This window comes from Choloepus didactylus, chromosome 3 (genome assembly GCF_015220235.1).
Source record: "Choloepus didactylus isolate mChoDid1 chromosome 3, mChoDid1.pri, whole genome shotgun sequence".
Taxonomy (NCBI): domain Eukaryota; kingdom Metazoa; phylum Chordata; class Mammalia; order Pilosa; family Megalonychidae; genus Choloepus; species Choloepus didactylus.
The window spans coordinates 141,188,702-141,201,672 of NC_051309.1; the positions used below are offsets into that span (position 1 = coordinate 141,188,702).

The following is a 12,971-nucleotide window of genomic DNA, read 5'->3' on the forward strand; positions in this document are numbered from 1 at the left end:
TCTAATTTGCTCCTTTTCCCCCATCAATTACATCTTATCACACCAAGGAGTTGTGGAGGAATTCTTGAAATACTGGAGTTTTGGTTCAAGTACTGCAGAGTGCGTATTGTACCCACATCTCCTCAAGGCACATGGAGATGACTTTGCCTGTTTTCAAACCTGTCTTGTGGCTTTGTGTTGACATTGGCTGCAGAGCATCTTCTTGGACTTGCAAACAGCTAGCGCAAAATGATCTAGTCAATGGATTAATCTTCTCTTCTGTGGCCCTTGGACTTGGAACTCAGCAGGAGTGGTGGTTGACTATGAAGCATTTGCGTGTTAATTGGTTGAAGGCCCAAGTGTGTTTAAGGTTGAAACATTTCTGGGCCATTTCTTTGAATGTATGTTCTTTGCCTTTGTTAAACATTTTTGGAAGTGAGTTGGGCCATGGGGCTGGGATATAAGGGTCAGCCCCTGATAAGATGTGGTTGTGTTAGAGACTTGCCTTCTATCATTCCGTTATTGGGAAGGAGAGAGGGAAAGTAATAACTTATAAAGCAGCGGTAACTAGATTAAATTTGCGAACTTCTAGATAGAAATTTATATGGCTCTGCTTTCCTTGCAGAGGAATGGCCTTATCCTTTACGGAATTTGTGGTTGCCTGAGTGCATGTCTGGGCACCACTGCTGTGACACCTGCTTGCTGGACTAGAGACTTCCTTGTCAAGCTAGTTTAACACTCCTAAAAATACCATACCAGCATATTATTTAGTGTCCTGGGGCTGTGTCGGAGAACTGAGGAGTTTTGCTGTTTGGTCAGTGGTCAGATTCTTGGGTAGTTTGAATTTTGTGGTGGTGTGAACACTGAGACCACCATTCATTCTCATTTTTGAACCTCTCGTGCTGTGCAACCTGAGATATATAACACACAGGAACTATCAAATATGGGAGGTTTATGCAATATGTATTAGGTTTACTCTTGAGGTTTTTCCTTCTTTTAAATGTAGGGCAAAGGCAGCTTGGCTATTTTTAATATTTTAAAGGAGCACATTCTAGTGTCTATGTTATTACGAGACCAGAAAGCAGAGTACAGAATGTTATGCATGAGCAGTGTCCCATTTGCTTGAAAATGCTCATAATGCTGCAGTGTATGAGCCTTTCATGTATTTGCATTACTCCAAAAAGTTCTATTTTAATGAGGGGCGTAGAAGATAGCAAAACAAATAAATGAAACAAAACAAAAAAACAAAAACCACCATTTTTTCCTTTTTTCAGTATTTAATAAAGATTGTTCTTACTCAAACAGTATACATGTCAAGAATTTTTTTAAGTCAAATGTGTCTCTTGAGTGGACTTAAAACTCGAGGTAATAATTTTACTTGTGTGTGGGTCACATATAATTTTAGACATTGATACCAAATTTTTGGAGTTCCCAACTCCTCACCTGAAAAGCAGAAACAAAAATAAAACAGTTTTACTTGTCATATCCTTAGTTTGTCATTAAATTCCTAGCACTCTGAAAACAAAAACAAAATGCAGCACCTACCAAGCATAATTTTAGCACACAGTTTTTAAAATGACAAGCAGCTGGTGTTCTGCTATAACATAAATCACTATTTTCTAGTCCTTTTTTGATTTGGATTTTCTTCCCACATTGCTTTCCAAAAATGCTTTATAACATAACTTTTTAAAAGTTTTTAATGCGTTTTTATTGAGATGTACTCACATACCATATAATCCATCTAAAGTGTACAATCAGTGGCTCACAGTATCATCATATACTTGTGCATTCATTGCCACAAATTGAGAACATTTTATTATTCCAAAATAAAGAAAAAAATAAAAATAAAAAACACCCAAACCATCCCATACCCCTTATCCCCCCTTATTTTTTATATACATATTTTGTCATTATTTTGTTACTCATTTGCCCATATACTGGGTAAAGGGAATGTCAGTCACCCGGTTTTTGCAATCACATGGCCACATGATAAAAGCTATATAGATATACACTTATCATCAAGAATCTATAACATAGCTTTTAATTTTAATTAAAAGGATATGGATTATTTTTATTGTGATAATATTCTGAGAGCTTCTGGACCATTGGGGAGTATTTGGAGAGGGCATGGCTCTGGGGAGAAGTGCTGGTATAGTAATAAGGTCTTTAGTTGTGTTTCTGTAGATGTAGTTGCATTCTAATCAGGAAACAGTAGCCCCACCAATTATTTCTTTAAATATATTATTTCTTTAGTTTCCTTTAACTCATTTTCCTTGAGCTCAAAAGCATACCTTCGATAGGCAAATCAGGAGTATATTCTTGGTTCCTGTTGTCTTCAGTTCTAGGGTTACAGTGATGGTTCTCGTTGAGCATGACTGACTGTGCATTACATTTTTGTCCACTCCCTTTCTCAAAAAATATTTATTTAGAATCTGCTGTGTGCACAGCACTGACTTAGGTGCACTGTATATTCTAAATCATCATTCTGTGTCTGGTATCAGTGGCTCCTGAGAGAGTAACAATTTTTGGTAGGAGAATGTAAATCAGAAGGAAGAGATCATGAGCACAAATGGCTCTACTGGAAATGGAAGGAAGAGCATTGCCCCTCTGATTCTCTAGTTGCCCATCCCCGATTTCCACCTGGTTCAGCAATATACTGAAAGCTTTATACAAACCATCTCTGTCTGTGTAAAGTAAAATAGAACATTTTCTTTTCCTTTACTGTTAGTGGATGATACAAAGTCATCAGTTATTTTCTGTGGTAATTTTTTAACAGCTTTATGGAGGGATAATTGACATCATTATATAATTGACTGCATATATTTAAAATGTACAGTTTGATAGGTTTTGACATATTTACATCCATGAAATCACAATCAAGACAGTAATGGCCATCACCTCGCAAAGTTTTTTTGTGTCCCTTTGGGATCCTTCCCTCCCACCTCTTCCCAGTCAACCACTGATCTGCTTTCTGTCACTATAGATAGTTTGCATTTTCTAGACTTGTATATTATTTGGACAATACAGTATGCACTTTCTTTTTTTGGGGGGGGTGTCTAGCTTCTTTCACGCAACACAGTTAAATAATTCATCCATGTTGTATGTATTAGTAGTTCATTGCTTTTTTTTTTTTTTTTAAATCACCTTAAACAATAGGAATTTATTAGCTCACAGTTTTGAGTCTAAAAGAAAGTCCAAATCAAGGCGTCATCAATGCCAAGCTTTTTTCCTGAAGACTGACTTTCAGGGCTGGCTGCCAGCTACCCTTGGCTCCTCTGTCATGGCAGCATCTCCTGGTCTCCCTTCTCTTCCAGGTTCTGCTGATGTCCAGCCTCTTGCTTCCAATGTCTTTGTCTCTCTGTGTCTGAATTTCATTCTGCTTATAAAGGACTCCAGTAATAGAATAAGACCCATCCTGATTGAGTTGGGACACAACTTAACTGAAGCAGCCTCATCAAAAAGTCCTATTTAAAATGGGTTCACACCCACAGGAATGGATTAAGTTTAAGAAGATGTTTTCCTGGGTACATACATCTCCAAATCACCACGTAAGCATTGCAAAAACCAGATCAAATCAATGGACTATGCTATGATTGGTTCAGTGGGAGTTCATTGCTTTTTATTGTTGGATAGTATTCCATTGCATGGATAGACCATGATTAGTTTAATTATTCACAGTCTGTTGGTGGAAATTCAGGCTGTTTCCATTTTAGGGCTTTTACAAATAAAGCTGCTGAAATTGTTCCTTATATCAGTCATAATTTAAATTGAACTTCTTCCCCAGTCTTCCCCTTTCTGCAAAGTGAATTTAGTGTGTGCCATTAAATTTTTTTTTTTTTGTGGTAAAATACATATAACATAAAATTTGCCATTTTAAGTTTACGATTTAGTGGTATTAATTACATTCACAATATGCAACCATCACCACTATTTCCAAAACTTTTATCACCCCAAACAGAAATGGTATACCCATTAGGCAATAACTCCCCCATGAATAGAATTCATTTTTGTTTCTCTTCCTCCTTAAGAATATCAACACTAGGTAAATCAAAGGAAGAGTAACCGACTTCTTGGATGGACCACAGTGTGTCTTGGTTAATACTGTATCCGCCAACTTTGTAGCATGTTTGGATACTACTATTAAAAGCAAACATCATTTGTTTTTCTTAATCCTTTGCTTTGTTGTGTTTGAAAAGTGTGTGGTTTTTTTTGTTTGCTTGTTTGTCTAATTTTTTCGATAAAGTTTAAAAAAAAAGCAAACATGGTGCAGACACTGTTTTACAAGATTATAAAGGCAGTTCTAGGAAAAGTTTCTAAATAATTATCATTACTTGGGTTGTATTCTGTGCCAGGAAAGCTGCAAGCTTCCTGGGAACTTTGGAAATGACCTGTGGAGGATCCTGACAGATCCCTAAGAAGAGGCAAAAGGGTCACAGAAAACAAGGAAGAGCAAATTTGTTTCTGCTTTAACTCTGAAAATATTTGACTATAAGGAACCGCCTCCCCCATGTTAAGTTTTAAAGTATACCCATGGAATGATTCTTTTTGAGTTTCTGACTTTGCTCCTTATCATTTATCTTTAACCCTTTCCATAGTAATTCAAAGTAAATGGTCCATCTCTTTCTGCCCTGCTCTCTTCTTTTTCACTCCCTGAACCCTCTAGGAGTCCCAACCAGATGTGACATATGCTCTTCCCTGTCTTTACCTTCTCTCGGGCTGTGTATCGGCTGGAGGTGGTTTCCAGAATCAGAGGGTGAAAGAGAAGCCTCTAGACATTGTGAGCTACCCAACCACCTTCGTCTCCAGGTTCCTAAGTTGGCTTCTGTTTTCCCTTTTGCCAGAAACGACTAGATTTAGAACTTCTGCAAGCTGGGCTCACCCAGGATATTTCTTTCTGAGTGCTCAGAACATTTTTTGCAGTGTGGGAGTGAAACATTGTTGTTCGTTTGGACTATAAAGAGACATGCTTTATTATTTTTTTTTTTGGAAGAATTTTCTAAAATATTTTCTGAGATACGCAATTGTATCAGGAATGAGGCCACCTGTCAGAAATCTTAATTCTGGCTGATGTACAACAGTCAGTAAGTTGACCCGGTAATGGACCTCAGAACTGGTGATCAAGGGTAGCAACGATATCTTTCCCATCAGAGGGAGGCTGGGAATCCCCTTTAGTCTTGGTCATCGCAAATCTGATGATAGGCTTATGTGCAGGATCTATGTCGTAATATCTCCAAGGTCTTATGGATGCTTTGATTCTGTGTGCCTGTCCCTGGAATCCAGAGATAAGGGCTTCCTGTTTGAGTGACAGGTGATTTTGCTGGGAGAATGACTGTTCTCTCAGGCTTTCAACTTGTTTTTGCAGGGGGCAGGGTGCTTGTTAATTCTGGGAAACAGTACTGTTAGATTTTCAGGGTCTTGGTTTGAGGCAGAGGGGAGTTTATTAGGAAGTTAAACGGATACTACAGGTGATTGAGGGCAGTTTTGGATCTCTAGCAGCAGGATTGGCACCCACAAATAGGCCGTTGCAGTTGTCCATAAAATAACAGGAGGCAGCAGCAGCAGTGGAGAAGAGGGGCCAGAATTCTGAAGTATTGGGAGGTAGAATTAATACAACTTGGCCATTGATTGGGTATGTCCTAAGAGAGGGGAGTCTCAGATAACTCATATTTCTGATTAAGTAGAAATGGTGGTGATATTCGTCAAAGTAGGAATATAAGAGGAAGAGCAGGTTTGGGAAAAATGTGAGCTCAGATTTTGTAATGCTGAGTTTGCAGATCTAGGGAACCACCCTAGGGTTGGTGTCTTATGAGAAGGTGAAAACTGGGTCTGGAGCTTGGGAGGGAGATTAGTCTAGGAATGTAGACCAGTGTCCTCTGGGTGTGCTGGGTAAGACAGTGAGCATGAATGGGGGCTCCTTAGGGAGTGGGGGGAGGAGAGCGTTGAGATCAACCCCAGTGTTTACACGGCACACGGGAGAGTAGGAACCCGTAGAGTGGGAACTCCAGGAAAATAGAAGTGTCACTGAGGCTGAGGGAGCATTTCAAGCAGGATGGAGTTGGTGTTACAGAGAGGTCTTATGGTCCGGAAGAGCACAAATTTGGAGGCCCTTGGGAAGCATGGTCTCCTTGTAGGGTCCAGTGGCAGCAGGCTGGTGTGGCTAAGGGGCCAGACTGCAGAGTATTAGGGCACTTTAGGGAAAAGAGCCAGCTGGCCTTTTCATGGGAGGGTAGAGTAGAAAATTTTTAAGGTTATTGGCAATAGCACTTGAAGAAATTTCTACTATTGGTCTGAGGTTCCACCTCCTGTAGGGAATACTAAGTTTTCATGCTTTGGGGAGTAATAACTTGTTTCTGTGTTTTGGGTGGGCTTAGGTTAGGATTTAGCTTAATGATCCTAACAGTTAGAAAGCTTACTGAAAAGTCAGTAAAATGTTTTTCAATTTGTATTTACCCTTTTGAGACTTGGAACCCCTTAACTTAAAAAGTGCAGGCTTACGGATGAAGGCTCCATCTCTCTTGTGTGCTGTACCTGGGATGCAGCATCACTGGGCACAGTGCAGCCCCACTGCTCTTGTTGGGCTTGTTTTGGGGTATGAGTGTCAAGTCAGTGGTGGAGGGGAGGAGTAGAGATGGGGGCAGGGCATCTCGGGTCATCTGTGGTGCGCTGCTGAGGTGAATGGGTAAAAGAAAAACAAAACACCCTGTGAACACCCAGTGGTCTGTGCAGCTTTTAATTGTTCTTATTTGGATATTTGTCTTTTTAGGTCTGTCAACTACTTGGTCCCAGAATTCCAGATCACAGCACAGGAGGAGTTCGTGCTCCAGACATGAAGATCGAAAGCCTTCAGAGGTATTTCCTGAATGCTTGTGTGGCTGTGCATGTCATACACGTGCCTGCGTGAGTACATCTATTGACACATGCACACCTGCTTGATTGACTCCTGTCTGTGCAATCTTGGGCAAGTTACTCAACCTCTGTGCCTCAGTTTCAAAATCTGTAAGATGAGGGTTGCACAGGTGTGTGTCTATTTCAGGACTCTTGTGAGGATTAAGTGGGCTAATACATAGGTTAATACGTGCAAGCATGTGAATAGTTGGTAGCACGTAAAAAGTACTCAGTAAATGTTAGCTATTATTATTAATTATATTCCTTTTTTCCTTTTCTGTTCCATCTTTGCTGGCTCCCAACAACTTGTCCTCTGGTTATTAGATCAGCAAGTTTGCTGCCAGTCACTGCAGCCTCAACTTAGTTTTAGCCACACATTTGTGGCTTATTTGTCAACAACCCAGTGTAATTCTGGGAGTTTTGTTTTGGGGATTATGCTAGGGCTTTTCTCCCTACTTTCCCAATTTGTTTCTCATCTTAATGTTTCCCCTGCTCCGCTATATTTTATTTATTTATTTTTCTATCTGTTTAAAATTGTTTTCAGGTGCATTTACCTCTGCTGGCCTTGGTTGATTAAGGGACCCTACCAGTCCTGAGATGTGTTTTCTCTGAAAATCTTTGCTGGGCTCTGAGGACTTAAATCAGTGAAGAAAATGACATTTAGTGTTCAAGTGAGCAGGTTATGGGAAGGAATTTTCTGTTAAACCCTTTGGTTTTGTGCTGTCTCTTAATGGGATGACTTCATAGACAGCCTCATCCTATAATGGTGAAGCGAGGCAGGCATTCCTTGGAGGACTTCTTTTTCTCAGGATGTGCGGGGGATGCCAGGAGAGTAGAAGTTTTTTAGTTGTGGAATAGCTTCCTCCACGAGGAAGCAGTGTGCATCCTTTAGAATTATAGAAGACCACTTAAACATGTTCATGAGAAGGTGGCTTTTTATCACCTTGATTTATTTTAGTCCTTTTGAACCTTCAGGGCTCCCTCCCTCTCCTGTGGTACTGGGGTGTCTCTGCTGCTCCTTTTTTTAATTTCTTCTTTAATTCCCTGTGTTGTCTGCACAGCCCCCTGAATACTTTCCTGATGTTGACACCGGGCTCCTGTTATTTCAGCACAGGAATACAAGGGGGTCTGAAATAAGCTGTTATTTGATGGGAAGAGAACCCCTGTCCGGGAGCATAGCTGGAGCCGTCCTTTCTGTGCCGCACCGAGCAGCCAGGAGGAGGCTGAGCAGCAGGGATCAGTGCGCTGGCCTCGACCGGGACCCCTGCTTTGGTCCAGATCTATTTCTAAGACTTCTGAGTTCGGCCCTGAGCTCAGACTTCTTTATACTTGAAGCAGTTGTGTTGAACTCGGCCAGGGACTCAGGAATTTACCCCCTCTTGAGGCATATGTTTCAATTCTTTGTCAGTTGCTCATCTGGGTCTTTAAGTAAAAGAATGATGGGCTGCCTTTCCTGATCTCTTTGCTTCAGTTTGCTTTTCCTTCTTTGGCAAACTTCCTTATTTTTTACTTGTAGGACTTAGTTGGAGTATGTTTTTGACAGATTTGCTTATTTGCTTTTTGCTAGACTTGTGACTTCCGTATCAAAGAACTTTCCTTTTAGGGGTGGGGAAGAGTAGGGCTGATGAAGGTGACATCTGCCTGCACTGGGCACCTGCTCCAGGGGCTCATCGCTTTGAGGGATCCCCATCTTACTCAGATTTTGTGGAAGGTGGAAGGCCAGGTTCTTGTTCATTATTGGAACTTTAGAAAGGAGGAATGGCATCCTGCAGAAGAGTCGGTGTCAAAAACGGGAGTCTGGACAAACGGCCTTTTTATTCAGACACTGCTCCAGACTCCATTATGGTGACGCTTGTTAAAGTGATCACCACCCTGAAAAGCCACCAGGAAAAACAAACATTGACCTATTAGCAGGCATATAATGTGAACTGTGCTTAGCAGCACAAGAAAGAACTCCCTGTCCTGAGAAGAGAGGTTTCAGTATTGTGACTTGTGTAAACACAGAGTGTAGCTTACAGATGCAGGCTCGCTCTGTGCCAAACACAACTTTTGGCCGGTGCTAATGCCAAGGTCAGCGCTCCCTTATGTAGCCCTTAGACTTGAGGACAAGGCTGGAGAGGGAGCTGGTGTGCATCCCCGGCTGCAGGAAGGCGCTGTGATCCTGCTGTTTCTCCCTGCCTGATTGGGCTTTGTTTACCACAGATGCCACAGGCTGCTGAGCCGAGGAGCAGGCGCTGGGAGGGCACCCTGCCTGTGGTTTTCTTCTTTTGGCCTGTGATGGGGAATTGAGTAGTTCTCTTGGCAGAGTGGTGCTCTTGAGCCTTATGGGTCTGTTTGTTTTTTGGCAGGGTGAGAAGAGGGTAGTGGCTTTTTTTCCCCCCTTCCGTCGCCTTTACCCACAAATACTGCTTCCCATGTAGAACTTATGCCAGGTGAGGGTGTGTGAACAGTATGTTCTTTACAGACCTGTCCTCTGACTTGGCATTCTGGCAGTCTATTGTTGCTTGTCTCCCACATTTTTCCAGGTCGGTGCTTCTGCCTGGCATTAGCCAACCAGGAGCTTGACCTCACCAGACACTTTGCTTAAGCCCTGGTGTCCTGGGAGGCCAGGTTGTGTTGTGGTGTGTGTGTGTGTGTGTGTGTGTGTGTGTGTGTGTGGCATTTTGAGTGAGCATTGAACTGAGCAGCATGTTGAAGACAAGGCCCTGGTGGTTATAGAAGCGGTTGGCTTGAAGTTGTTATATAGTTAGAGTAGTTTTATTTCTAAACATTTACCAAAAGAGCACCCTTGTGTGAAATATCACCCTCCACAGGTTCTCAGGTTCATGTTTTTAGCAGCTGTCTTGGTAAATCTGAGAAGCTCAGAAATTTTTCAGAGCAGAACAGCCAGATTTCTTTGTTGTCCTTGATGAGCAGACACTTCTGTGTCTTGTGGTGTTAATGAGGGAGTGAGAGGGCAGGGATCTGTCAGTGCTGCCACCCAAGCCTGAGTGAGGTGAAAGGCTTGCTAGGCTAAGGGTTTTTCTGTAATAGGTCAGGCTTGTTTTATGTTGATACAGTGACCTTGTTACACAGCAGCTCCATGGTTACCCTGTGGCTGCCAGCAATCCATATAAGAATGCAAATATCAAATGTCAGTGTCCCCTTTTCTCTCTTTCCAGGTGTTTAGGACAGACCTGATCACTGCTATGAAGTTGCATGACTCTTACCAGCTGAACCCAGATGAGTACTATGTCTTGGCAGACCCTTGGAGGCAGGAGTGGGAGAAAGGTGTCCAGGTGCCTGTGAGCCCCGGGACCATCCCTCAGCCTGTGGCCAGGTAAAGATGCCTCAGGGCGAGACATGCCCACACCCCCTTGTCCTTCTTCCGTGACAGCCAGGGCAGATAGATGGTGCCTGAGAGGAGGCCGTTTTTGAGTTAGCAGTAAAATAATGTGTGGTCTCATGTAGAAATAGACATACAGTAGAAACACACTTCAAGCCCAAAGGCTGGTGATTTGAGGACCCTGCACTGCCAAATTTAACATCACAGCCATCTTGAGAAGGTGCTGCTTTCTTAGAAGGAGGCCCAATTCCAAGACCTCCTGGGAAGTGACTGGCTGGAGGAGGGACATGTGGACGTCCACGTGGCTGCTTCCTCATTTCCTGCACTTGCTTCCTCCCCTGGACCCTACTCACCCTGGAGGGGGCTCTACCAGAGAGAAGTGTCTGGACTTGCTGGAAATCAGCAAGGGTGCCTCTTGGGTCCTGCAGTGGTTCACTCTTTTGGAGGAAGTACTTTCTCTGGATTTACTTACAAATCGCTCATCCCCTTAAGAGTGCCTGCGAGTTAGATTCTCGCTGACTTGGCTCAGAATAAGGTTGGAGCTTGTTTGTTCATTTCCTCCCCATGTTGACCTGGAGGCTCACCTTAGGGAGAGAGGCTTGAGTGTCTTCTGAGCAGAGAGGACCTTTCATTCCAAGGAGGGAGTGATTTGATGTTGTCATGAGCTGTCATTGATTTTGAGAAAGCACTTCTCCAGGTGCTGAGAGGTTTGGGGAGAGTGTGTAGCAGTATGAGAACACACACCTGTCTCCATGTAACTTGTGCTCTTGTCCTGGGACCATAGTGTCTGTTGGTCAAGTCCCTTACTTGGCTGGGATGCTGATTCTTAGACTTCTTAGTAACAGCCAAGGCCTGATTTTCTCTCTCTCTCCCTCTTTATTTTTAAGGTTGGAGTTGACAGGCTTCTTCCCTTGGTCCCCCTGCATTCTGCGTAGCCCCTGCTTATGTGGCTCGTGTGGCTGCTCTTGCCTCTTCAGATGCTCTTGAAAACCCAGTGCTTGGCAAGCAGTCTGGGCCTAATGCCCTCCAGTGGGGATGAGCAGGCCTGACTAATGGAAAGTGATTTAATTTTTAGCCCTTGAAACAGGGGTCACTGTTTTCTGGTGTTGCCAACAGGCCAGAGCAACTGCTGCCATGGATAGTGGCAGGGCACCGTGGTGTCCTGAGAAGCCAAGTTTTGGAAACATTTGCTCCTTGCAGTGTTTTTCACTTACATCAGTTTCCCTTTGGGAGGACTTGGAGTACTACTAGTTAGAGTTTAATTGGCAGTGATATTTGGGTTTTTATTAACCTGGGTCCTCCTGTGGTGGTTTCTGTGAGATGACCTGGGGTTTTGAGGGTTGGAGAAAGCCTTCTGACAAACTTCTTTTTTTGTGGCAGAAAAGATAACCTGGCTGCCTTGTTTTCTTGTGAACTAGGGTCGTGTCTGAAGAGAAATCCCTCATGTTCATCAGGCCCAAGAAATACATTGTTTCATCGGGCTCTGAGCCTCCAGAATTGGGCTACGTGGATATCCGGACCCTGGCTGACAGCGTGTGTCGTTATGACCTCAATGACATGGATGCTGCGTGGCTAGAGCTGACCAATGAAGAATTTAAGGAGATGGGTGAGAGTTTATGTATTACATTATTGTGTTAACTCATGATGAAGTATTTTAGGCATACGGGTGAGTAGTAAAAGCTCATCATTGTCTGATACCAGCTCCCTCATAGCTTCAGTTAGTCATGGTATCATGGTCTCTTTTTAGGGATGAGCTTGTCTGGAGGTGGAGATGTGTTGAGATGGATTCAGAGCCTGCATGTGGCTCAGTAGGAGAGTGGTGGGATTGCTGAGGGGTGTTTTCCAGGAGCATGGGCACAGGGCTCCTAGTGGCTCAGGTGCCCTAGATTTACTATTCCTGCTCTCATCTAACCCCCCTCTCATGTACCTGGAGGAAACTGAAGCCAAAGAAATTTAATGTCTCCCCTAGGTCACGGAAGTGTCTGGTCTATACAATATCCTGCTCTAGTTTTTTTTTACCATCTACAGTGTTATTCTAAATTCCCTTCTTCAGCCATGGCCTGCTATTTCTTAAAATGAATGCCACTCTTGCCATGCTCGCTATTTTCCAAATCCATCACTTGCATTTTCTCTTCCATGATTTTCTGTAAGTCCTTCTCCAACCCTGAAGTCGTTTTCCTGTTTGTCTCTGTCCTGGCTTTCCTTCACTGAAGCCTTACCCTTGCTGAATGTTCAGTCCATCACCATCTCTTTTCTATAAGTTACTCATTTTTGTGCACGTAGAAGTCAGGGCTTCTGCCTCTCAGTTACTTGCATCTCACTGTGTTGAGACCGTGATGTCACATAGGTCTCATCCTGCAGGCCAGTTCTGATTGCTAAGGGTTACCTTGAGTATTGTGAGGAGGAATTCTGGGCTAAACCTGGGCTCAGTGTCACAAGACTACGAGGATTAACTAGCATTGTGTGCTGTGGGTCCAGGTTGGGGACCTGGTGGCATATGCTATTTGTTTACAGCGTAGCACATGATAAATGCTTTACTAAATGTTTGGTGCTGGATTTCCAGACTTTGAAGAGCAAAGTCTGTTGTGTTTTTTGAGTTGATTCCATAGAACCATGCACAGGGCCTGGCATGTATAGATGCCTGTCGTCGTCCTGTTCTGATGCTTGCTAGCTTGTTGAGTGGGAACGGCACTGTACAGGGGTGTAGACTGAACCAGAATGTTGTCATTTTCTACTTGATTGGTTGCTCTGGAACTTGGTAGATTGAACATTGATTTCCTTT

At 43.0% G+C, this 12,971-nt stretch overlaps 1 protein-coding gene across 7 annotated transcripts in view; it reads left to right on the forward strand.

The window, feature by feature from the left end:
• Positions 1-12,971, forward strand: part of JADE1 (jade family PHD finger 1) — a 57,243-nt gene that overhangs the window by 22,012 nt on the left and 22,260 nt on the right. For all 7 annotated transcript variants that reach the window (XM_037830646.1, XM_037830651.1, XM_037830648.1 and 4 more), the window contains exons 3-5: positions 6,743-6,828; positions 10,026-10,183; positions 11,608-11,795. In XM_037830646.1, coding sequence (XP_037686574.1) covers positions 6,743-6,828; positions 10,026-10,183; positions 11,608-11,795 — 432 coding nt within the window. The remainder of the gene's footprint in view (positions 1-6,742; positions 6,829-10,025; positions 10,184-11,607; positions 11,796-12,971) is intronic.